This window comes from Gymnogyps californianus, chromosome 3, assembly GCF_018139145.2.
Source record: "Gymnogyps californianus isolate 813 chromosome 3, ASM1813914v2, whole genome shotgun sequence".
Lineage (NCBI taxonomy): Eukaryota > Metazoa > Chordata > Aves > Accipitriformes > Cathartidae > Gymnogyps > Gymnogyps californianus.
In genome coordinates this window covers 39,628,098-39,655,374 of record NC_059473.1, presented here as the reverse complement: position 1 = coordinate 39,655,374, position 27,277 = coordinate 39,628,098, and the positions used below count along the sequence as shown (strand labels likewise).

At 43.8% G+C, this 27,277-nt stretch overlaps 1 protein-coding gene across 1 annotated transcript in view; it reads left to right on the top strand.

The window, feature by feature from the left end:
- The window catches only part of KIF26B (kinesin family member 26B), a 300,765-nt gene extending 279,110 nt beyond the window's left edge, over window positions 1-21,655 (top strand). Inside the window, exons 12-15 of the mRNA XM_050895026.1 lie at window positions 1,158-4,590; window positions 18,102-18,304; window positions 19,693-19,843; window positions 21,415-21,655. Coding sequence (XP_050750983.1) covers window positions 1,158-4,590; window positions 18,102-18,304; window positions 19,693-19,843; window positions 21,415-21,563 — 3,936 coding nt within the window. The 3' untranslated portion in view covers window positions 21,564-21,655. The remainder of the gene's footprint in view (window positions 1-1,157; window positions 4,591-18,101; window positions 18,305-19,692; window positions 19,844-21,414) is intronic.
- Window positions 21,656-27,277: the final 5,622 nt, after the last annotated feature.

Here is a 27,277-nt window from a genome sequence, read left to right as displayed (position 1 = left end):
AATGTATAACTCCCTTCTTGTAATGGTGGAGGAGGGAGGAAGAAGGACCCTGAAGGATCCTTAATAGGGTAGAGCAGCATGTAACAAAATCAGTAATCAATTCCAAAGTATGTGGGTTGTATGTACCCTGTCCTAGGCAAGTGGCTTAGAGCACATAGCAGAGACTAGGGGGGGTAAACGCTTCAGCTTCAGATACAGAGGAGTGAGTTCAGACATATCTGCTATAGCAGGTTTGTAAGCTGGCCTCATTTAATGATATAGCTGTCAGAGAGCATTTATTTTCAGGTATGCTTTTAGTGCTAATGAAATAATAAGGAATGAAACTGCTGTAGAGTTAAAGGAAATCGGGATTAATGAAGAATTAGATTCTCTATGCTTCTCAGAGAGAGCAGGGGCAAAATAAATGCAAAGCAGTGTGTCCATTGCCAGCATTGATGCCCCTTTTATTCCCACTGCTTCTAAATACAGGTGATAGATTTTCCAAGAAGTAGAGTGAGGATGGGCTGTATCCACTTTCATGTTTTAGAGTCCTGGTTCCTTCTGTACAGCTTACGGTGTGAATTGGGCACAATGAGTGAATTTTATGCGTTTCATTTAAATTGACAGCCTATGGATTGACAAAACCTTTTTTGTCAATGAATTGAAGAGAAACAAGTGAAGGGATTCAGTCCACACACCATCACAGCAGTGTCCCCAGAGACCTCTGAGTGCACGTTAAACAATGCCACACACTGGTAGTATGACCAAACGGGGATTGTCTTTATTTTCTGTGCTTATTTGTGTAATGAGTTTTCTTGTTCCTCTCCTCTCTCTCTCTCTCTCTCACACACACACACACACATGCAATCAGCAAAGCCTTTGCCAAATGTCTGATTTCTTTGGCCAGGCTTAATTAAGGGAGGGATCCTAATCCATTTGTTCAGTACTTTTTTTTGGAAGTCTCATGATTTCGAGTGCGACACAGAGTTGGGGCATTGGGTTCTCCATTGAACACTGTTGTGTGTTTGCTGTAGGACTGTGGATAAGAAGCTTCAGAGCTCTGTGCCTTAGTTGAGAGATTTCCCAGTTTAGACGTGACTGTGACCTTTTGTGTATGCGCTTTGTGCAAGGAGCTGTTTGCAATGCTGAAATGTCGTGGTCTCTCTCTCATATTGCAGTACACATCAAGTTCTTCTGGAGGAGAGAGCTCTTGTGAGGAGGGCAGGATGCGGAGGCCAACCCAGCTGAGGCCTTTTCATTCTAGAAACACTGTTGACCCAGACTTCCCTATTTTGCATTTATCAAGTGATCCTGATTATTCGTCCAGCAGTGAGCAGTCGTGTGACACGGTGATTTACGTTGGCCCCAATGGCACTGCCCTTTCTGATAAGGAACTGACAGATAATGAGGGTCCCCCTGACTTTGTTCCCATAGTTCCTGCTCTGCAAAAGACCAAAAACGAGGGCAGGTTGGAGGAAGTTAGTGAATCAGGGCCCAGCACATCTGAAAGAGACTGCCTGAAGTGCAACACCTTTGCAGAGCTCCAGGAGAGGCTGGATTGCATAGATGGTAGTGAAGAGACCGACAAATTTCCCTTTGAAGAGCTGCCTGCTCCATTTAGCTCAGACCAGATGTCTAAGTGCTCTGTCTCAAGCCAGCTGGCAGAGCTTAGCCACTTACCAGAGTTAGATAAGGAAGATACGATGCCAGAATATCAGCATCCTGATAGAGAAGCCAAGGAAAATATAAATGCAACACCCAGCAAAACTAAGAGAAATCACTCCCCTGTTCCTTCTGGAGCTCTTACTAATGTTTCAACTCCTTCTTCTCCCAGGAGTGTAACAGGCAGCTCTAGTAAAGAGCTTAGCTCTTGTCAGTTAGCACACAGCACCAGCTTGCAGAGCAGCAGAGAAAGTCTCAACACCTGTGGATTTGTGGAAGGCAAACCTCGGCCAATGGGTTCGCCCCGGCTTGGCATTGCGAGCCTCTCGAAGACGTCTGAGTACAAGCCACCAACTTCTCCTTCCCAGAGGTGCAAAGTCTATACACAGAAAGGAGTCCTGCCCAGCTCCACTCCCCCACCGGCTCCCCTGAGTAAGGATACCGGGATGATGTCTAGTGAATCTTTATTGCAGCCAGAAATCCGGACCCCACCTGTAGGCATGAGCCCTCAGATCATGAAGAAGTCGGTGTCCTCCAGCAATGGGGATTTTGAAGAGACCATTCTTGATGAAGATCGGCAACAAAGCATTTCTCCAGAATCCAAGAAGGAGATTCTGAGCACCACCATGGTGACTGTGCAGCAGCCATTAGAGCTGAATGGAGAGGATGAGCTGGTGTTCACCCTTGTAGAAGAGCTAACCATTAGTGGGGTCCTTGACAATGGTCGCCCAACCAGTATCATCAGTTTTAACAGTGACTGCTCTGTGCAGGCTTTGGCCTCTGGGTCTAGGCCAGTCAGTATTATCAGCAGCATATCTGAAGATCTTGAATGTTACTCCAGTGCAGCTCCTGTGTCTGAAGTCAGCATCACACAGTTCCTTCCACTTCCAAAGTTGGGCCTGGATGACAAATCCCAGGATGATGGCAGCAGGCGCTCATCCATCAGCTCATGGTTGAGTGAAATGAGCACAGGGAGTGATGGTGAACAGTCGTGCCACAGCTTCATAGCCCAGGCATGCTATGGGCATGGGGAAGCAATGGCAGAACCCCCTGTTTCTGAGTTTGCGAGCACCATACAAAGTGCCAGCATGATCTGTGTAAGTGACAAGCAGAAGCCAGTGACTGACAACATGCTTATACTGTCGGAAATGGGGGAGGAAGCTTTCAGCAAAGTGCCACCCATGAAAGGCTGTAAAATATCAGCTCTAGGGAAAACTACTGTCACAATCAAAAACACCGCAAGCCTCAGCAGCTGTGAAGGCTACATCCCAATGAAGACAAACATTACTGTGTATCCTTGTATTGCCGTTAATCCCTTCAAAGCACAAGATACTGATGACGCTGTACCTGCAGTAACTGCAGACCCAAAGGTAGCTCATCCCCATGACGGGAAAGAATCCAGTGCTAAGAAGGATATCAAATTTGAAGACCCTTGGCTGAAGAGAGAAGAAGATGTAAAAAAGGACAGTTCTGGGAGCAGTGATGGGCCAAGACCTGACATGGCTGCAGTTTCAGCCAAGCCTGAGCACAGCACAAAGCAGTCCTTAGCGGACAGGTTTAGCAGCAGCAGCGGGGATGCCTCTATCTCCCCAGGATCTGACAGTCTAAAGAGGATTGTGGATGGGTGTGAGGTGGCAGTGTCCAGCTCTGCAACCCAAAGCCCTGTTCATTCCAGTGATGGCTTGAAGAATGGCAGTCTTCCTCGAGGGCTGCCAAAGGCAAACAAGCCGGAGGAGCCTGACAGTCACCTCCATCCTACTGCCACTGACAGCAGTGGAGTCGGCTCTCCTGCCCTCCCCCAGTTTTCTAAGGCTAGCCTTGACAAGAAAATGGCCTCTCCCAAACACTGTGTCCTCACTCGTCCCAAAGGGACCCCTCCTCTGCCACCAGTGAGAAAGTCAAGCTTGGATCAGAAAAACAGAGCCAGCCCCCAGCACAGCGCAGCCAGCAGCACTACAAGCAGTCCCTCCAGCCAGCCTGGGTCCTTCCTGGCCAGCTTCCCTGAGGAGCTGAATGCCAAACAGAAGGGCCCTGGCATCGACAGTGGCAGCAACAACAGCAGCAGCAAGCTCTTCAGTGCCAAACTGGAGCAGCTCGCCAGCAGGACCAACTCCCTCGGGAGGTCCACAGGAAGCCACTACGAGTGTTTGTCGCTGGAAAGAGCGGAAAGCCTGTCCTCTGTGAGCTCCAAAATGAGCCCTGGCAAAGACACAACCATGCCTAGGGCTGGAAGGAGCCTCAGCCGCAGTGTCATGTCCTCACCCACCAACTCGGGCCTCTCCCAGTCGGCAGGTGCCTCGCCGAAAGCCAGCCAGTCGAAGATCTCTGCAGTCAGCAAGCTCCTGCTGGCAAGTCCCAAGGCCCGCAGCCTGTCTGCCTCTGCCACCAAAACGCTCAGCTTCTCGACTAAGTCTCTGCCTCAGGCCGTAGGGCAGAGCTCCAGTTTGCCTCCGAGTGGGAAGAACATGTCCTGGTCAACACAGTCCCTCAGCAGAAACCGGGGCTCCAGCCTGGCTTCCAAATTGCCCCTTCGGGCCGTCAACGGGCGGATTTCGGAGCTGCTCCAAGGGAGCACCAGTGCCAGAGGCTTACAGCTGCGGGGAAGCTCAGAGGCAGACGAGCGCGGGGGCCTTCCCGGAGATGAGAAGCCAGCTGTTCACATGCTGCCTTCACCTTACAGCAAGATCACCCCTCCTCGGAAACCTCACCGCTGCAGCAGTGGTCACGGGAGCGACAACAGCAGTGTCCTGAGTGGGGAGCTGCCCCCTGCCATGGGGAAAACAGCCCTCTTCTACCACAGTGGGGGGAGCAGCGGCTACGAGAGCATGATGAGGGACAGTGAGGCAACGGGGAGCGCCTCTTCAGCACAAGACTCCATGAGCGAGAATAGCAGCTCCACGAGCGGCAGGTGCCGAAGTCTCAAAAATCCAAAGAAACGATCAAATACAGGTAAGCTTGTGGTGGTGTGAAAGAGGGATGCAGACCAAAGCAGATAACTAGTACATGGTGGGGAGGCTAGCCCTAAAGGTGAGCTAATTCAGTACCAGCTATATCTCGTAGCGGAGAAGCGAGGCCAGGGTAAGTGTCCTAGGCTCCGAGTTTCTCCATTTTGCAACACGGACACATCCTGTGTGGTTGCATTGCCCTTGCAGTGGAGTCTCCCCCTCACCCATTTCACTTAGGTTTACTTCACATGAACAGAAGAACATTTATCCCTAAAACTGGTTAGTATTGCCAATGGCAGCCACATTGAAGTTGTTATTTATACAAATATTCTTCTGATTTGATTCCAGAAAGATGCCTTTGTGAGGCAGTGAAATGTAACTGTTATTCTTAAGCACTTTGGGCACAGACTCCCCTCTTGGTATGCACGTGTTTCACCAGCACAAGACCAGAGTCTTGCTGAATAGCGGTATCTGTTGTGAGCCCACTTTTGCTCCTTGTGTGCTCTGGATGCCCAAAGGTGCAAGATGCCCCGCAGCTGAAACCACCACTGAGTTCCTTCTTCCCAGCTAGAAGATGGAACAAAGTTGTGTCCGTGCCCCTTGAAAGATGTTATTCTGTCTCTGAGACTCTTGTTTTTTAACTTTCGAGTTGTGAATCCTTGTTTTCCCAGTAATTTATTGATAACAAATAATAAAATATATTAATAATAATATATGGGAACTACTGCACTGAAGCACTTGCAAATCTGAAACCTTTTTAGTGACCATACAAAGGATCAGAAAGATTTCATCTTTGTCCAGATATAATCCCCAGTAGCTTTCACACTACATCAGGACTTGTAATTAGATGGCAAGAGCCTCCTGGGTCATACCAAGAGTCTGTACAGTTGCAACTGGTACATATTCCCACCAGAACGAGTTTCAGAAAATTGCAGGACAGGAATGAGGAGCATCCATCAGCTGGTCACCTCACCTTTTTCCTGGGTGCTGTTTTCCCAACCTGAAGTGCGAGTCCTGCCTAACCTACTTTTGAAAAAAATGCACATTGGCATTGGAACTGGTGTGCACAGGTATGTGAAATATCAGTGGCTACTTATCCAACAGTAGCGCTGGCTGTCCCAAATGTGTTATTCTCACAGAGTTCCTAATTCACCAGCCATTCCACTTGCTGGGATACTCACCTATGGGATTCATTTGCAGTGAACAAACCAAGTAATGCATAACTCTCCCTTTCTTTATGCTCTTGACTGTGGTAGCAGGAAGAACATGTGCAGCACAGATGTGAATACAATAGATACCGCTATTAAAACCGTATCCATAAGTGCAGGGCTGATTGTACCTGTTCAGAAGATGCATCGGAAAGTGATCACTCTACACGGTGCAAGCACAGACCAAGCAATGAAATAATCTCTGAAGTTAGCTTTACATCCTATGAGAAAACCTCTTTCCTATTCCTTCAGTTTATGTGGTAATAAATTGATTTTCCTCTTTCTGAGGAGCTGTTCCTCTAATAGCTCCTTTCATATAAACTTTTTAATAGTAACTTACAAGAAAAAGAAGGATGATTTGTATGTTGTGGAAAAGGAAAACAAAGCTGTCCACGAAGATGGCATTTGTGGGTGTATACTGACTAAATTGTGTCTTGTGGAGAAGCTGCCCATATAATATGGACTTTTTCCACAGGACATTTAGATGCAAAAATTTATCAAGTTCTGTGAATAAGGCAGCTGTGCAGATGAGGGAACAGAGAGAAAACTGCAATGTGGATTTATCCTTATTAGACACTAGAGAACATCTCCCCTTCCCTAGGGGTGATACTTTAAAAAAATACTCTGAGAAAAGCTTCAGGCAGAGCCTGCGGATTCTTTAGACTCCAGAGTTCATCCCAAACCTAAATCAGCAGAAGACCAGGATATGTTTACTCTGATGCTCATAAAACTAGTTGTTTCATTTCACTTCTCTCTGCTTTGATGGCATATTGGAGGCTGGACAAGGCTGGAGATATAAGTGAGAAAAATATTGTCTTTGTGTTGTAATTACAGAAGAGCTTCAGATCTGTGTGTTATACTTTGTACCAGGGTTATATTTTGGCTCACAACTTTGGCTTTCAATAACCCCTGTGCAGGACTGAACATTGTGTCAGTGGGCATGGAAAGGGAGTTATGAAGAGAGGACTGTTTGAGACTCAGGTTTCAGATTGCTCTTGTAGCAGTCTGGAAGCCACATCGGGAGAGAAGAGGCTTTTCCATGGTCTAGCCAGCCTTGAGCCTACTTGGCAGAGCAGTGACACTGGTTTGTCATGCTGTGCAGGTATGCAAAGGCAGTGAGCGAGGGGGGGAGCAGGAGCCTTTCCTTAGCGGGGAGCATGGGAAGTCTAAGCTTTGCTGCTTTTTTACTGCTGTATAACATCTGACCTGTCTTTTTCACCAAATACAGCTTTTTTGGCTGGCCAACAAATTAATCTCTTGATTCTAATTTCTTGTGTGGGTTAGTTCCTCTCTCCTTGGTCAGCAATGTTGCAGATATCTACCTGTTGCTGGACTTGAATCTCTAGGGTGGAGGGTTTTCAATGGGGGGCCTGTGACCCTGGAAGTTGCCTGCCCCAGTGAGCTCGGCATAGCCTGGCATGTTGACCTCCCTCAAAGTAATTTACAAAGCTTCTTTCTTAATTCAGCCTGTCACCTGATGTGGAGAGATTCTGAGTGTATCATCTTTGATACTTTACTTTTGAGAGTGATTCCCTATATCAGCAAGTAATTCCTGTATTGTTTTGAATGACTTGTACTTTTATTTGTGTATAAGTACAACCAGGGTTTTTATGCAAACTAAAAAAAAAAAAAAAAAAAAAAAATCTTTACTACCTTCTGTATCTCTAGCAGCAAACCACTGCCCAGAAATTAATAAGGCTTCACTTTCCTATAACCCAGCTCCTGTTTGCATTTGGTCCTGCAGCAGTGAAATCGTAATTCTGTTTTGATGTGTTTGATAATAGTATAATTTTTCACATGTCAGCAGATTTATGATGGCATAAACCCAGGATTATGACTTCAATGCAGAACATGAAGGAGGAGCTGAGATATAAGGGAGAATAGAGCTGTTCACAAATACATTTTTATTGCATAATAAAAAAAATGCAAAGGTTTGCAATCTTTCATCCTCTGTAATATCACCTTTCTATAGGTCTGTTCTAGTGTGAATGTTCTCTCTTAAGGAACACTTTTTAACGAAAAAGATAGCAGACAAAGGTTCTGAGCTCTTAAAAGACAGATATTATTTTAATACATAGTGTCAAGAGCATTGGACCTTTCCTGATTTGCGGTCACAGATCCACTGTGCTGTAATGGATATGGCACTATAGATATGCTCATTTCAGGTCAGGCAACCTTGTCCACTTTATTTATGATTATTATTAACAGAAATGCTAGCTGTCAGACACGATCAACATGAATCAGCCCAAGGCCCCTCTAAGAGGAGCTATAAAGAGTCTTTAAGCGAATCACCAGCAGCCCTGTCAGATCTCACAATTACTTTTGAAGTTCTGACACATTGGAGAGACATCATTTTTTTCTTGAGATTAAGATCTTGTCTTTCAATGCTCTTAAGTGCATTATTTGTATGTGTAGGTGCTTCTGCCCTGGATGTCATACATGAAGCATCAGACCTACATTGACAGCTTTTGAAAGATAAAGCTAGTTCATATCCTTTAGTGTTAGCCTTAGGTTCAATTTTGGGCTCTGCCTGGGTACCTGTACAGTTCACAGACAGCCCAGTATTGTGTGTACAAAATTAAAAGAAAATGAAAAAAAGTGTTTGCCTCTTGCATTCTGGTACCTATTGAAAAATCATGTGTTTACATCATGAAGCACATAAGCCTTTCCCCTGAAGCTAACCTATCCATTTAATAAACATTCCCATCTTTCTAGCATTTAACATTGGTCCTGTAACATCATGTCAGCACATATTGCCCCAAAGTGACTGCTTATGGCAGAAACAGAGCTATTTAGCCCTGATCTACGGCTGTGCATTTCAAAGCTTTGTACAGCTGCTCTTTAATCCACCCTGTGGTGTAAGCATTATTCCAGACCCCATTTTACAGATGGAGAAAGGAAGGCAGAGAACTTTACTGACTTGCCTAATGCCTACAACTAAGTGAGAGCCAGATCCAGGGTTAAATTACAGGCACCCTTGACTACTAACCTCAACCCCAACTGACTTGGCCGCACATCCTCCCCTACCCTTGCTGAGCAGTGGAGAGGAGAGTTTCATTTGTTGTTTTCTTTTTGTGGCAGGCCCTTCCACCCTCTCTTCCCGCAAGCATCTGTGCAACTATGTTTTCTCTGATTTCTTCGCTCACTCCATTAGCTTTTCCCCTGTAAGAAACAATTGGCATCTCAGCCATATTTTTGGCTCTGGCTCTAGTCTCCTCTCTCTTGGGTAGACAGTGCTGTCTTGAGTGGGGCACTGAAGTGTTAGGGCATAGTTTGTACAGTCATCACTAGCACCAATTATATATTATTTTTTAATTCCTCAGAAATTTCCAGTGCAATGGCCCAGTGCTGCTCCATGGAAAGGCAATGATAAGGGTGTTTTTATAATACATACTCCTGTATGCGATCAGGAAATGCATTCCAGCTGAACTCCGTTTTACCAAAGCCGTATTTGTATCCTGGGAACACAACAGGTATGAGAGGGTGGCAGGCAGGGTGGCAGATTAGGACTTGCAAGATCTATGTTGTATTCTCTGGTGTGCTGCTGGTTCGCTGTATCACCTTGGGCAACTTGTGTAATTTCTGTGTTCTCTGGTTACTGGCTCATAAAACTAGATAATGGTGTTGTGAAAAAAGTAACAGCAGGGTCCTTCGATCAGAAGTGTTGCCTACCTGCTTTTTGCTCTTCTGCTTTGGTTTTCAGCATCTTTTCCCTAGTTTAGTTTGGATGTACCTGGGCATTACTTTAAAATAATTCTCAATGCAAAACATGACTGGATGATTTCAGAGATGCAGCTTTGGTGCTAGCTCCAGGTCCTGCCCACTGTGAGCTAACCGCAAAGCAAGAGCCCAGGCTCTAATGAGGTTTACCCAGTAAAGCCAGGTCCTGTTTGCATTCTCATGTAATGGGCACGAATGCCTTGTTTCTGCCTTTTACCCCCCCTCTCCTGCAGATGTTATTTACTGGTTCCTGTCCCTTACAATGTTTCAGAGCTGCCTGTAAGGAGACCTTCGCTGGGGACCGCAGAACAGGAGGGGCTCTGAGACAATTCATCATAGACAAGGCTTTTCATGGAGACCACAAAGATCTTCCTGAGGCTGTTTTCTTTCCTGTTCCCTTTGGGAATATGGTTGGGTGCCTAAGAGAGTCCCCATCCCAGGTGACATCGAGTTAGACCTAAGGGCTGCAGTCTATCACTGCTTGCAGTGCTCTGCCGAGATGGGATGGACCTCTGCCAAGGAGTGTGTCTCCTTTGATTTCTCTAGTTGAGGTTTTTTGGAGCTGAGTCTGAGCCTGGAGCTTTACTGGTGCTGGGGCCGGTGCCAGCAGGGTGAAACACTCAGGGCAGCGCTCTGTGGCCCAAGCAGGCTTGGGGGAGCAGCAAGTGTGCAGCAGTCGTAACACACCGGTGGCGACCGCTGCCTGTTGGCTGGTATGCACAGACCCACTCACGGGGGCAAAGACCCAGGACTCAGGCATGAGAGGAAGATGTGGGAAGGAAGGAGACAGTCGAAGAGGTGAAGCTTAGGGGAGAAAGTCCTTACCTGTAAAGTGCTTTAAAGTTGGGTCAGTCTGGGCAGGTTCAGCCTTCCTGAACGTTGAATATCAGTGAGCATCAGAAAACAAAAATCTTAGGGATTCTATTGAAAGTAAGGCCAAGTAGAAGTGAGACTGGGGGAAAATTAAGGTTTCCAAATGTTGACTTCCTGAAGTTTGAACCTGTGCCCTGAGTTGGAGTTGTGTATCTCAGCATTTGCAGGACCCTGCTCTTGTCAGTCCAGGATAGGATTGGCAAGCGTGTATGTGTGTGTGTGTTTGTGCACATGCTTTAATCTACTTTGCACGGGGAACCTGTCTGACTATAGATAATTAAAGATTCCTGCTGCAGCATTTTATGGCTTTTCCAGTAAAGTTTCATGACTCCTTGCGGCTCTTTCTCAGTACTAAGTTTCAGCACCAAAGCAGAGCAAATTGCTACATGATTTTAAACACTTTAATAAAAAGACAGACTGTTAAGACATGACAATAATTACCTACAATTAGAGTCCGTTTTTCTTTCTTATGTGCTCTGAGTTTCACTGGTGGGATGGTTTTAAAGATGGAGATTTAGAGGTTCCTGGAAAGCCCTGAAAACTCTATATTCGAATATATTCACTCTCTGGAAGCACTTAGCCCTGCCTACAAAAGCAGCAGAAAAAGCCAGAGGCTGAATCTGCAGGCTGTAAATTATGAAAGTCCATCTCCAACCAATATTGCAAAGCATCACGTTTTGAAACGTGGCCAAAATGATAATGATGAAACAAAACACCAACAAAAAGAGTCTGAGCTTTTCTTGTTGAATCCAAGTGAAAAGGAATTTGGTTCATGTTTAGACTGCCTAAGGCACAGTGTGGGGAGCTGAAAATTGCCCTTTGTAGCACAAAGCCGTAGGGCATCTCCAGCATTTCTACTTTAACTTGCTTACAAGTGATGGTAGCTAATTGATATCCTGCATTATACCTTTACCATGACAAAGGATGTTTAGAATTATACAGGAAAAAGCTGTTTGCATGCAGGTGACCACTTTATGCATGTGACTGCTGACTGGACAGCCCTGGGGGGAGCAGAGGCAGGGGAAGTGTGGGCTTCAGCTCCAATTTTTTTTTGTTCATTAAAACAACAGCATTGATTTTCCCAGGTCAAAGCCAGGCCATTTCATGCAGCAAATCTGTGTTGAAAAGGATCAGAGTAATCATTTTTTACACGCTTGACTACTGCATGCCAGCACTGAGCTTTCAGCCACATGAACGTAGGAATGATTTAATAGAGGAAATGGCAGCAGGCTATTGTGCACGGTGAAGGCTCCATGTAACATGCATGACTGAGTCGCACACCATTAGGCTGGGTGTAAATAAAACCTGCTCCTGACACTGCCACAGAATTAGCTCACTGGAATGCCTCCACCACTGTCCTGTTGGGAGTTAATGCTCTGGCTGCAGAGCCCCTTCCTCCTCCAGCCTCTGCCTTTGCTGCCCAAGCGACTGGCACAGCTATTTAGCGCAGTACTGTAGTAACAATAACCAGCTCCTTAAATAATGCTGCAATGCTGACAAACACCTGTTAAACCAAAATCCAGCCTGAAGTGAGATAAATATTTAGAAGAGACGCTGGTTGTTTTTTGCTAGGGATTGTGGGTGCTGAAAACTCACCCCCTGTGATGTGCATCTTCCCTGGAGCATCTCCCAGATTACTTGTCAACCTGCCACGCTGCAGGAGGGCTGCTTCCTGATCTGATTTCAGCAGTGCTCATTCACCAGCTCTAAACTGCCCTGAAAAGCTCCTTTTAAAGTGAGACAGTAACTCAGGAAGCAAAGTTAAGAAATGAACTGAGTGAGTAGAAAAAAATTAGGAGTAGGCTGTACCTCAGCATGTTCCTTATAGCAGTACAGAAGCAACATATCTAGTATAGGTATGGATGGAAGATTATAAGCAAGGGTTGCTTTATTCCTATGTACAGCAAGCAGTGATTTCTAGCCTCAAGTGTCCTTGTACTTTTTATCAATTCACAACAGCAGGATTGCATATAAGTCAACACAGAATACAGCCTGAATTATTTTACAGTGAGGTGGACATAGAAGATTTTCTTCTGAATGATGGATCCTGTCAGTGTTTCCTATTCCAGGTGTTCAGGTGCAACTTGGTCCTTCCTATGTAACCTGAGTTGCCAGGATGAGCGAATGCTGTTTAGATTTTCCGGCAATAAATGCCTGAATTCTTTGGTGTTTGTAGTACTGACCTCAAGATGGGCACCCTAAATACTTCTGGTGAAGTCTCCACACCATCAGAGGGGCCTTCCACTTGAAAGCATTGGCAATATCTTCAGTAATCAGGAGGGGAACTGTGCAAACTGTATGAAAATCCGAGGAGTGAATAGCTGTGTGCTCTGCACTGGGGAAAGTGCATTATAAAATAAACTAGGAGAAAGGAGGTCAAAGGAATGGGGAGGAGTTGGTTTGGTCATGGACAATTGCCCATGAGGGCAGATCCCATTAGGAAATGGGAATGAGAGGAGAAGTCAGCGTTGCGTTTTCAACTCAAATAAAGCAGGAGCCCCATTGTCAGACAGTGAGGAGCAGCAGGGGGAACAAGATAGATAATCTTTGCTAGTAAGCAAACAGTTTGATGCTACATTTGAGGTTGATGCTATTGCTACTGGAAGCACAATATTTCTTGGAAATGAAGTCACAGAAGGAACGGTGGGAGCTTAAGGGTACTGCTCTACTTAGCCAGGATTGGTTTTTGTAATCGCCTTGAGTTTGGATGGACTGTCTAGTGAGAAAAAAACAAAATGCTGAACAACAGGTGCTGTACAGAAAGGCAATTTTACTTCCCATAACGTTAAGTGCAGCGGGGAATATCTTTGGCTCCACATCCTGCCTTTGAGCACACACTATAAACTTCTGAAATTATGATATATCAAGTTACAGTTTCATTTTCTGTTTGAAACACCCTGAAATTTCTAGGACAGCAGTTGTTTTGCATCCCATTCAGATGTATCCTGCTTTGAAGAGATATGCATCAGGCTTCTTTTCATGAAGATTTTGCTTTTATACTTTTTGCCTTTACCTTTTGCACAGAAAAGATGCTCAATCTGGAACGTGTGCTTGGAAAGCAATCTAAGGGGAACACTCCAAAATATACAGTACTTAAACAAAACCAGACCTCTTAGAGTTTCTGCCCTGGTCAACTCATACTTTTATGAGCACACATGCTTATGCAGTTGGGCAATTTTGCTGAGGTCAGTGAGTCTTCTTATCCTTAAAGTTACCCTTACACACCTAGCTGACTTGGTCTGTGTTTCTAATACCTTAAGGCTTCTCTGGGCTTATCTTTGCTGAAGTATGTTGTAGCTTCAGTGCCACTCTTCAGTCAGATCTGCTTTCACACTGCACACCTTCACTGCTGTGTTACTCCCTTTATATTAATTTTAACCTGGCCAAACCTTAACCTATAGCTCAAGGTGGAGCAACAGATCTGTTGCAAAAGCAAATCTTGTGTTCTGTGCATTTTTAGGGCTATGTCATAGTCTGATTATTTATACTCAAGCTAGGCTCAAGAGGGGTTATTCTGAGTATGGATAAATTCAAACGAAGTGAAAAACATATCCTCCAAGACATTTAGCAAATGGCACGTTGCTTTACATCGACACGAAAGTGTTGTTATTCTGTCCTGGGTTCAGCTTATAGGATTTCTTTCAGATCGATTTTTGGTATAAATTTCTTTTTTTAATGGAGGAATGAATGCCATTTACGTGGTGGGAGGGTCAGCTGGTTTGCTGAGGTGCTGGGCAGGGTGCATGCTCACCCAGTCCCAGCCAGTGGGGCAGAGGCAGGAGGGACCTGCTGAAAGCTGCTCCTGCTGAGCTCCTAGGCTGATCGCTGCCTTCATAAGATGTGTGCAGGGAAGCAGAGGAGTGATGTACTGTAATTCCTACAAAGCATTTTATTTATTATACAGTCAAAATTTGTGAGATCCTAACCCCATCAAGTGCTCCCAATAAATTTGGGATTTCAAATGGATATTTTCTGTGTAAATGGAAAACTGTGTTCATTTTAATAATTTAATTGTTGTGTCTGCATGTGGATATGGATGATCAAGCTGTCAGCTGCTTTGTGACACTCACCCTGAAGCTCTGCTTTGGCTGTATCTCCTTACTGATCCCAATTAAGGTGAAATCAGAAAAAACAGAGGCTAAATGGAGAGGTCAGTGGCAGGAGTCTCCTGTCAAAAGACACTGTTATTTTCTATACCTGGGCTAATAAGCAGCCTATTAATCAGTGCATGTTTAGAATAAACTAGATTCAGTTTTGCCTCACTGCAAAGATGCAGGAGATCTTTCATTTCATTTCTCCCCAAAGCGCTCTAAACCTCAGATAAATCATCCTGAGTCAGCATTCAAGGCTCAGATAAAAAAAGACATCCCTCTTTCTCTTTCTTCTCTGCCTCACATGCGGACTTACCCACTGTGATGGGGCAGGGAGACCTGCGTGGGCAGCCCCTGCATCCCAAAGGAGCCCCTGGGTGGACGGCAGTGAGTCTGCCCGCCTCAGGCAGCTTTGGCCTGCCGCATTGCCCTGGTGCGCCAAGAGCCGGCAGCCTCGCTTTGTTGTGATAACCCACAGGCTATCCAGGCACGAGCTCTGGCTAGAAAAACATAATGAGCTCATGTTAGCATGTCTCCTGCCACTACTGTAGTCTCTGCTGCCTCTTCTGTGAGGGATAAGCACTCTTAGCCGGAGCCTCAGGTTGGAGCCCTCCTTCTAGACCACAGGCTTCTGTTTCTCATTGAGCCAAATGGATATGAATGGGAAATAAATGCAAAAACATTTACCATCATCCCTGTAATTCATACCCTGGTGACATCTGTTTTGCTTTGCTCCAAATAAGAGCCTGACGCTGTTCTCGTGGCAAGGTGAATCGGAGCCATCCCCCTGCATTCCCAGAGCGTCTCAGACCTGAGCTTTGGCTCTGGTTGGAGAGGCAGTTCTTCCAGCGAGGGTGGTTTAAAAGTGCCCCATTACACAAGAAGGTGGTGTTAACAGCCACAGTGGGGAAAAAAGAAAGAGGGAAGAAAAAAGGAAGAAAATCAAACATCACAGAAAAAGGCACTACCTTAGTCATAGTTCAGCAATGCATGGGAGAGCTGGACAGAAGGAATTTCCAGTCTGCTCAGCTGCTTCCTTGAAATGCTAGAGCTAGTCTGTAGGCATGGCGTGAAAGAAGATGTGACCATCAATGTGGGGCACAAAGTAAAAGAATTAGCAGCACTTGGCTGCATTACACAGGTCAGATCTGACACTTGTAAGTGTTGCTGGTTCTGAAAGTTGATGAGCAGCAAAGATAGGAAAGAGATTGCTTTTACACTCAAACAAAATTTGAAAGACCGCTCCTGTGAGACACCATGGCCAAAAGCCTAAAAAGTATTTTTAAAAGTATTTAATGCCTGAATCCTTTTGGTCTTGAGTGACACTAGGGATGTACTCAGTGCCCTTCACATCTAAGCAAGTGGAGGGCTTGTTTCCCAGGAGGTGCTGAGCCCATTGCAGAATCTCTCCCTGCATGTAACAAAATTTAATAGTCCGCCACCCTGTCTCACCTCCCTTTAAGTACGCAGCTGCTCTCACCGTTCGGTTGCCTTTCTCTAGCATCGCTGACAAGAGTCACCCTTGGCATTGTAGTTTGTTTGGGTCTTCCCAAACTGTGTCTCTCTGATTGTTGTCACTTTTTAGCTAGGGTAATGGGTCAGGTCTTGCTTTTCCTTTCATCAAGATCTGATTCTTCTCTTAATCAGGCAGTTTAATCTAGAGATTAACTGAAATGCATTCAAGGTAAGTGAATGCTGACATTGACTTCCAGTGACTGGTACCACAGGTCTGAAATAACTTCTACTTGCTGGTATTTTTAAGACTTCATTTGTTCTGGCATGGACTTTTTTGCTAGGCTGCAGTTTGAGTAGTAAATACAACTATGATAGGTGTCACAGGATGGGCAGTCCGGACCTCAGGCTGTTTTGTATAAAGAGGCCTTGTAGAGTTCCGTGTCTATCTGCCTGGGCTGTGCTCTCCTTTTCTTGCATAGAGTTATCTCAGATACATTCAGATAAAAGCTCTATAGACTAGGCTTTCCAGATAGACAGCAAGCTAGACCATTCTCATCCGTTTTAGAGCTAGCATTTACAGGTTAATTACTGGTTACTAACTGCTGGTTTCTAGCACAGACTGCTGCACTCAGAAATCAATGGGATAAGATGTGATAGTTCGCAAAGTCAGCAGAGAAACAGACTCCCATGAATGAAACTAGACAATGCTTTGTTACTTGCAAATCCAAAAACTAGGCAATCAATAGATATTTTTGGGTTTTGGGGGGTTTTTTTGGCTTTCATTGAAGCACCAAGTTGGCAGACATGTTGAAGCTATTTACATTCAAGTTTCAATAAATGTAGTGCTGGAGATTCCTCTAAATGATTTTATCTTGTTTTTAAAATCAGATCTGCATGATCATTCTGCATCCCTTCCCTGCTGGCATCAGTTTTGTTCTTGCAGCCAACAGAGTCAGCTAATAGTTTCATTCAAACTTGCTGGCTCCAGCTTTTGTTTTTGGTTTCTCCCATCCCTTTTATTCCTGCTGTCTCCTAGGGGAGATCCTGCAGGAGTTGTCAGCTACAAAACTTTTTTTTTAAAACCCAGCCATTGCTCTGATTGTACTAAACCAAGCAAGGAAATGTAACCAGTTGTTTTTCTTTTGTGTGTGTGTTTGTTCTTTCTCCCAACAAACCATATGCTCAACTTCCTCACCGCTGCCATCAGGCACGTACTTTTTCTCCCTTGCTTTACCTTAGACCCTGAGTTGGCAACTCACGTGGCAGATGCTTTCCATATAGCATAGGCTTTATCAACCATGGTACATTTCCAGCTATTGCAGTGCTCCCATCCACTGTGCTGGTATTGTAAAGCAGGGTGAGTGTGCATGAGCACTGGTATTGAAGCAGACACAGTGACTAACCCTTCTGCCAGCCTGTCGTTCTTGCTGCTTTCTTGCCCATCACCAGTGCTGCAGTAAGTGCGTAAGTGGAAAATGTTTTAGAAGAATATTCTGCTGAACAGAGACAAGGCTAATGCAACTCTGGTGGCAACCACCAAGCTCTGGTGTACTTACTGCAGGCTTTTTGTCCTCTCTAGTGTTTTTACTGCTCTAGCCAGCTTACAGTGGTGTTATGCAAAGGACTAGGTGGTGGTATACTGGCACTCAACTCCAGCATAGTAAAAGAACTTGGGTATCAAAGTGCTTTTTGTGCTGTGATTAAAAAAAGCCAAAACCACACCTCCCCTGGAGATGGTCTATGCAGAGGCTGGCTAATGCTTGTCCTTAGGCTGTAAGAGCCAGTACCAGTAAAGAGATAGGAAAGCAAAACTAGACCAGTTCCAACCTGCTCCGCTGGTCCTTCATTGGCATACCTGTACAGACCGAGACCTGAGCAAAGGGAAGCAGGCACAAGCTCTGGAAACTTTAGGGTACATATGCCCTCTGAGGATCAAATCCTGGAGTCAGGCACCAAAGAATATGTAAGGATCTGATTCATGGTGTGTGGGTACAGCACATCGCAGCTACAGCTCACCCCAACTTCCATGGCCTCCCTGGGTTTTCGCTCCATTTTCTTCTATGTGTAAGAAGGCTGAATATATATGGTTTGTAGACATCTCTGCAGATGGAGTGGAAAGGAGAAGCAATAACTGTGCTAACATGAAATGGCACTTTCTGCATTTGCAGGTTCACAGAGACGGAGGCTTATTCCAGCTTTATCCCTTGATAGCGCTTCCCCAGCAAGGAAGCCTGCCAACAGCCCCGGGGTCCGCTGGGTGGATGGGCCCCTGCGAAGTGGGCAGAGGGGGCTGGGGGAGCCCTTTGAGATCAAAGTCTATGAGATAGATGATGTGGAGAGGCTCCAGCGGCGACGAGGTGGGGATAGCAAGGTGAGTGCAATCCATGTAATCTTGTCTCCCTCCTCCTGGAGGGTGTAAGAGGGGGAATTCAGATTATGCAGTCAGAAATGTATAGTATCATATATGGTTAATTCAACAGGCAGCAAAACCTATTATCTCATTTAAGAGCAGTTATGACTCAAGTTATGCCTTCTTCCGTAGCAGCTAATGGACATTGGTACCTTGCATTTTTGCCCCTTGCTCATAGTTTTGGTGGTGCCTGTGCTCCAGCATCTTGTCACATCTCTCTTTCAAGGCAGCAGTGGTGCCTCAAGTGCTTTGATGGTATTGTTTTCAGGATAGCTAATGTATTCTCTCTAACAAAGTTGTTCCTGCCAACATCAGGCATCCAAATTTAGAAAAAGAGCAGGGAATTGTAAAGGTCACCTCTTGAGAGGTATGATTGGGAAGAGTATCAGAAGTTGGTGGAATAGCACCAATTTTAGAGTAACTGTGGATATAGAATTTATTATTATTTTAAGGCACTTTTTCTTCCTAGCCCCTGTCACTTGGTTGGACTGTTTGTGACGTTCTCTGATACAATTTTGTATGGAGAAAAACATCACTTGTTGGGGTGGGGTTTCCACTGCACTTCACCCACACAGCAGATTTGTCTACAGAGCAGAAGGCAGAATAGTGTTGAGATCTCCACACAGGCTTGGAAGAAGATAGTTCTGGTATTGGGAACGCTCCCACACTAGTGAGGGTAGCACAGCCCTCACCGTGGGGTCACTTACTGCACGTCTTGATGGCTGCCACCCCTCAGAAGTCATGCGAGGCCAGGCTGGGTGTCTCCAGACAGCACTGCACCCTGTGCTGTTACTGTGTACCATATCTTTACAGAAAATATATCTTCTTTATTAATGATTGTGAGTTGCTAGAGCTTTTCATAACATATTCCCTTTGTTTAAGGTTGTTTTAAATTTGATATTGCTACCAGTTTTCTTATTTTATAATATGACTACTGCATTTCTTATGCACCAAGCACAAAGATGTATTCAGGATTTTAATACAGCAAGCCATGGATTTCCTTCTCCCAAGAGCTTAGATTTTCTTAGCCAAACTTCTAGTGACAAAAACCAGAAATGTTTTGCTACAGTTAATGTGATTTCAAGATGCTGCCTGTTATTAATTATTATGGTTTATTATTAACTATCATTGCAAAGTCTCCAAAGCTTACTGATGGAAAACATCAAAACCAAACAAAAGCAATAAAAATAAAACAGATGATGGATGATTTCACGCAGTGATTCATAAGTTTCCAGAGTAAATGGCTCATTGTCAGTATTATTGATTGGAAGATCATTTGACTGAATGGATCTGGATATTTCTTCTCCTCTTCACCTATTCCTTCCCTGCTCCTTTTTCCTGGATGGCAGGAGGTGATATGTTTCAATGCTAAGCTGAAAATCCTGGAGCATCGCCAGCAGAGAATTGCTGAGGTCAAGGCCAAGTACGAGTGGTTAATGAGAGAACTGGAGGTGACCAAACAGTACCTGATGCTGGATCCTAATAAATGGCTCAGTGAATGTAAGGACATCATTTTATTGCCTGGACTCATAGGTGTCCTTTGGTTTATTTAAGGGGGGGGACAGAAGGGAGCAGAAATGTTTGCTAAGAATGAGATGTGAGCTACTGTGTTTGTAAACTAAAATGAACTGACATATGACCTAAGGGCCAGTATTAGATTGACTGTATTTCTAGAACTAGTCCCTATAATTCTTATTAAATGTTGACAGTAGAACTGAACAATCCTTTTTGCCTGAGAGCTGAATGTTGAAATGGTACAGCATTGTAGTGGTGAATATTGCCATTGGTAGATTAACGTTCACACGTTTCAGTCCACAGCTCCTGAAAATGAGATTTTTTTTTTTTTTGGCCTCAGATCACTCAGACATATGAGCAATATTATAAATCTGTTCTTCTACCACAAAATAACACTGTGGAGCAAACTTGTCCCTTGGCACCAGTGGGCTTACATGAAAAATGAATTTGGCCCATTTTTTATAACTATAGATGTGTAAAGTTCAGAGAGCTTAAAGGGCATTCACATTCAAATGAAGAAGGACCTCAACACCTCAAAAGAAAAAAGATAAAGAGTACTGCAGTAATTGTACCCAATTTTTAGTGTTAGCAAGCAGACAAGTTCATATCAGAGAGTTCTAGAAAAGAAAATGATTTTCAATTTATTTAGGATAATTGCAGGTGGCAAAAGGAGGTCGGCTGGTGTGTTCTCTTAAAGCATCCTAACTCTTCCTTTGACAGCTGCCATAAGTTAACACTAGATTGGTACATCCTGCAAATCAACCACAGCATATGTTTCAGGAACGCTATTAAGGAAAGGAGGTAAAAAGGACAGATTTAAAGGGAGCAGAGAATTTGCCATACATTGCCATCCGCTTACTGTGTGATGCCTTTGCTTCTGATTCCAGTGTGATAAATGCAGAAAGCCTCAAGGACAGCACAGACCTCAGGGACCAGATAAGAAAGGAAGTGCTGGTTCAGACAACGTATCTCACACTCGGCTTCCATGGAAGCCACTGCCAGCTGGTCTCTGGCAGCATACGGGCACCTATGTTGGAGTGATTGATGTGTATGCCTTCCCTTGCCACTCTTGAGTGGTCTAGTGAGATTCACATGGACTAGGGAGAGGTGTGAGGAGCAAGGAGGTTGGAGGTTGGTTTCTAACTCCGAGTTCTGAATTCAGCAAAGGACTTGTCCTCCCAGGGCAGAGCACCTATTTAAATCTCTTCCTGGTCAGCAGAATGTGTGAGAGAGTCAGTACATGCTTAGCATTCAACATTTGCTTAAGGGTGTTGGAGTGCTGCAAAAGGCATCTGCAGTTCTGGAGAGGATGGCAGAGTGTATTGCTCAAGAAAGCATCCAATGCAATCTTAACATTATTTTTCACCATCAGCAAGCCGCTGTGCCATTTTAATAGCCGTTAAACAGAAAAGGCAACTTTTAATGACAATGGCAAGCCAGAGATAATGTTTTATACAGTACTGATGGGTTTGAAGACTTGAATTACCTCTGTCTCTCCCACCAGCCAGCACTGGGTTTTATCTGCTTTTCCTATCTGTGTATTTTCTTTCTCGCAGTTGATCTGGAGCAGGTATTTGAGCTGGATTCTCTGGAATACCTGGAGGCCCTGGAATGTGTGACTGAGCGTTTGGAAAACCGTGTCAACTTCTGCAAGGCCCATCTCATGATGATCACCTGTTTTGACATCACCTCTAGACGCCGATAAAGTATGAACCTCAAGAGAATTTCAATGCGCATCTCTGCCATCCTCCTTTTCCCTTCTGAATAGCATCCCAAAGACAACAGAATGAGGATGAAGGTTGGAGTCAAGTCTCAACTGTGTGTATGAGAGATTTGCTATACTATACAGAAGAGTAGTATTAAAAAAACCAGAACGAGCATGAAAAATGGAGATACAAGGTTGTTGATTCTCTTAGCCTAAAAGAGCACTTTGAGGAACCTTTAAGGACATGTCTGTAAATAAGAACTGCTGGCAGAAGACACTTCTTTCCCTGCGTTAGCTGAGGGAGGAGGAAAGGTGGTTGTAGGACTTCCATTGAGAGGTTCATTGAAAGAAAACCTATCCAGAAAAACTGTTTAAGTGCCTTGCAAATCTTTATTATCCAAACATTTATGTTCATACTTTATTGTGTACAGATGGTGCTAGTCAAGAAAAGAAAAAGGAAAAAAACAAACACACTTTTGAAATGTATTTACAGCTTGTTTTTCTCTTGGTGTTTTCTCCTATTTCAGACTTGCTGTTTCTAAGTAACTTGTGTTTGTAGAGATATTTCCTAATCAGTACAACATATGAATAAATGTTAACTGTCTTTTCTTGTTACCAGAGTAAGGCCACTCAAAGAGAAATTCAACTTTCCCAGATGACGCAAAAAGTATTTCTAGCAGTGAGTAAGGTTTGCTTGTATGTTCTTCTCTACTATCTTATATGCTGGAGGGGACAGTAATTTTCCCTGCCTGTAGGTTCTGCAATGTATGAGAGAGGAGAGGTGACATTACCGTGAAGTAAACATCTTTTCCATTTGATCAACCCTCATAACTTGTTTTCTTTTTCATGTATTTTTAGCTTCATACTGGCTAGAGTTATGGATGAGGAGGCACTTTAATCCTAACCCCTTTTTCTGGTGCTAATAACTTGCTGGAAAATTACTCTTTAGGCTGAGGGCTCCCATGCTTATCAGTCCAAAAATGAGTGATTTATTCTGTCTTTCTTTCTTGAGACTATGACTGATAAAATTTAGCTTCTCCTCTTTTTGACATATACCACTGAAAAACATGTTTTGGCAGCTTTTGGTCCCTGGCCCAGTCTGTCCATAGTCACAAACTTACCTGAGAAGTGCAGGCTCTGCTCAGCTCAGCGTGTCTGGAAATAAATGGGAGTCGTGAGTGAGTGGATATAGCACTTCAGGCATGTTAGCTATGGCATTTTCCTTATCAACCCTCCAGTATTGAAGCCATGGCAAAATTCACATTGACATCAAAAGGACAAGGGTCTGCGCCTCAGTGCACATGCAAATGTTCTACTTGTTTGCCTCTTTATCTACAAAACAGTATGTGGGAAGGAACATCCTTTGTGTTTCTTAAAGAAATGTGCAAAATCTGCGTTTTAATGATGTATGAGCATGAAGAATTATTTTGTTGAAATAGGTTTCTTCTTCTTCTATATTGAAATAAGCCCATTCACAAAAATTCCTCTCTTCCATACTCTTGTGCTACCCTCCTGTTGCTTATGAGAAAGTAAGAGCATCATTTAACATATACTCAATATGCATCAATTTACTGCTGTACTTAAATGCAACTCTTCTTTCACCTGCACCATCATGTTAATGCCATCTTACAATATCCCAAGCAGCAAGTCCCAATGGAAAAACAACCCTACAAAAATACCGATAGATTTTCTAGTTGTTAGCTGAAAAAAAAGCTTTTAAAAAAAAAAGATAGAAATAACATTTATATAGTTTTATTTTCTTTTAATACTCTACAACTTGTAATAACAAATCTTATTCATTCTATTAGCCTTGTCACTGGATTTTGTAGAATATCCTTCTTACATTCTATAGGATTATTTGGAAGGAAAAAAGCTCCTATATGAAAGTCGCTTTCTAGTCTGTTCCACAGCATTTTCCTATCATGAAACTCATATTCCAAGTCAATATTAAAGACATAGGTCTGATCTTTCTCCCCTTCTCTCTCAAGGAAAAAAAAAACCTGAAAAAAACCCCCAAACAATATGATTTATCTAGCTTTGTTTCTCTTTGTAATGATTTCAGTAGCGCTTGTTACGTATTGGTTCTGTTGAGGCCATCTCTTTTCCGCAGAGCCCCATGAATTCAGTACAGCTCCACAGAGCCATGGGAATCACCCCTGCAGTTTTGTGCTGGATGAAGACCTAGTGCCCTTGGGATATGGAGTGCGTCTCTCTTTATGGGCTTCGTCCTGCGGAGCCCCAGATACACGCTGCCAGGTCACATACACACAGGAGAGAGACTTTCACAGCCAGCTCCCATCTCTCACTCGCCTGTATCCTCAAGTAGGCCTGTACCACTCTCACCTGTGACACTGTGCTAAGCCTGTCTCCCAGGCCATGCCTCTACATACAAGGAAGAACACCCCCCTCACTCCCCCAAGTTGTGCACGTGAAATTAAACGTTGCCTTCTTTAAGCTTAAGCATTTCTGAAAATGTGTTTGCTGGAAGGTGGTCATTGGGTAATTGGGATGCACTGTCCTTCCTCTGCTGCAAACAAGCAGCCCCAAATGGGCACGTTGGGCTCCCTGGGGACCTGTGGTGAGATGGTAAATGGCAAGCAGTACAGTAAAAGTAAACATACAGCTGATAGAAAGAAAGAGAAATCCTAGCAAATGGTGCATGCACAGAATACATTATTAACAAGAGATGCCCTCTCACATAGTCTGGGGCTTATACAGAAGTGGTGATGTTTCTATAAATCAAGTGGACACATTTCAGAGCTATTGTAAAATATCTATTACGTGTAATATTCCTCAGCATCATTAACTCAATTATTCATTGTCTCTAGATTTGGTACCTCTGTAGATTAGGAAGCATAGCAAAAAGCACATCTGTCTAGCCATTATTTTAAACACTAAGAGCATATGTTTGCCCTGTTTATCACAATGGGCCAAAATTGATTCCTGAAACCAAATGGATTATGCCAAGGATGAATTTGACATACTGAAAATTATGTACTAACTGAGCAGAATCACAGTCCTTACAAATATTTTATTTCTGAGGACTTAATTAGAGTAGCCGTTAACACTCTCATCATATACTAGTATTCACATCCCAAAATCCATACTCATCTTCTCTTTTTTGACTTTCTGTCAGTGCATTTCAGAATTTGCCACTATATTTTTAGGAATTGTGGTGGATTAATGCATAAAAGGGAGTGAAAATTTGTGGAGATTTGACATCTATGAAAAGTTGTCTTGTTGAAAATAGCTTTTTACTTCAGAATTTATATTATTATACTTCAAATATCTGCAAAACAAATAATTGAAAGCATCAGGACCTTATTATGAAATTGATCTTAGTCTACAGTAGTCAGCATTTTACAGAAGACCCATACACTTCTGCAAGTCATCCAGGAAGTCCCATTCTTTAAGCAATTGCCAGCGTAATGCTGTTTTTATGCTGATTTTTTAAAAGGCATCAAGTTGCCCAAAATACACAAGAGCAACATGAACGTAATGCTTAATCGTTTGCATATTCAGAAATCAATCTTATTTCCCTGGGACAGCTTTAGTAGGAAACAGCAATGTTAACATAATTAGGTTTGAAGGTTAATTCTTTGCTCGCATGTGTAACAAGAGATCACAGTTCTTCATTGTCGGGTTGTGTAATGGCTGCAGAATACCACCGCTGCTGCGCATCCCCACTGCTGTGCTCGGGCACGGGCAGCTGGGGGACAGTCTGGGCCTCATTCTGAGAACTGCTCGTCTTGGCCTACGTCAACCTTATTTATACAAGGGACAGAACTTGCTTTGTAGCCACAAATTCAAGTGAAACCTTAGACTGGAGAGTTTGGCTGCGATCTGGATTCAGACATCCCGCTGGTCTGTGTGAGCTCTCGCAGCGGGCAGAAAGCCACGGGTCGCACACCCGCCGACTCTGGGTGCTGGGTCACTTGATATCCTAGAGGGTGTGGGAGAGCCCTAATCCCTGGTGTCTTTGTCATAACAACACGCGTCTTTTCTCCTGCCATGCACGCCTTGTATTTGCCTCAAAACAATTCCTTGTCAATTCATTCAGATCTAAGCAATCCGAAGTATTATTTCACAGAAAGGCAAGGAAGCAAACTGATACTCAGGCTCTCCTTTCTTAGGTCTTTTCTGGGCCTGGTCTCATCTCACCTGTGCTGGTATAACTGAGGCACAATTGTGTTAAGAGTCAGGAGAGTTACAGCAGAGTAAACCCAGTTGTGAGGAAAAGGAAGATTCATCCACCTGCCATTTCTTTGGGTATTTACTGTGCTGCTAGTTATATAGTCGAAGAGTATGCACCTTTTACCTATTTGATACCCCCTCATTTTGTGTAAGGGCCGTGCACAGGGCTATCACTGAACATCTGCCGGCTTCGATCCAGTCTTGGAAGACTCCCACTGCCATACAACGTAACTTCTGAAACTTGTAGCTACATAAAATAGTAACTGGTAAAGAGCAATGGCATGATCCTCTGACACGAAGCAAGCTAAGTGAGAGCTGCAGATAATGTACAGAAAAGGATGAAAGATACACACTGATATTTTTTACTTTCATCTCTGAACATAGCAATTATAGAGGCAGAAAGCTGGGAGTGATGCTGGGAGTAATGCACATCAAGTCACAAGCTTGCTCACAGGATAGACTCAGTCCGTCTTGAAGTGGTTTTTTTTTTCTTTTTTTCATTTATCTCAATAAAATAGTTTGTCTTAAAATAGCGACTATTACCTGTGGCATGGAATTCAAATTTTATGACAGCTGAAGGATGTAGACTCTTACAAACATCGCCTTTTACAAATGTTTATGATTTTGTTGCATCTTTTTTTCTGAGCTAAAGATAATCATAAAAATAAAGCATATATACATACAAACAAATGTATATACACAGCCTGAGAGAGAGAGTCCCCTCATACATCATTGTGGGGAGGTGGCATAGCTGTTCACAAATGGCAACAACATCACTCTGCCTTCCTCCTCCAAGGAGTACCTATAAAACCCTTCTCCTTGCACTCACTAGGATGAAGCTGACTTATGCCACACTATAGGGAAAACTTATGCTTGAAACACATTTGAAGGCTTCTTTTAAAGGTCCTTTCTTCCCCATGTTCTTCAGCCTACAAAGCCAAGTCGCTGCAGTTCCCATGTAGAGGATGTCGTTGAACCGTTAAAGCCTGTAAAAGTAATCCAAATGAACTACTGTATATTTCAGGGTGTCATGAATTTAAGGCAAGATATTTTACAATTATGGCTGTTAAATACAACAATTTCTGCATATGCATGAGGCATACAGCATAGTTATGTCAACTGAAAGCCTGGACTTTTGGCTATCTATGAGATAAAGCTTTCTGTCTAGTCTTAATAGCTTTAAAATTGTAACTTGAAGCTTCTGCATTGCAGAAGCAAATACAATTCTCATAAACCAGAGGTTGAGCAACCCTCTGATGCCAGTTCATATAGGAGGGACAGTTGCACAGCATCAGGGATGCACCAGCTCACTGCAGAGATCAAAGCATTCGTATCACTAAATACTGATAGGAGTGGGTGACGGCCATAGAGAGGTGCTATTTCTCAAATCCACTGATGGGTGACATACTTTGCTTAATCCTGATGTCCTCACGGTCTTTGTTTTGTTACTTTATAGGCTTTTGCATTGGCGACACCCAGCAGTTTTTGGAGACACAAGGCTGGCCGTTGCTAGCTATCGC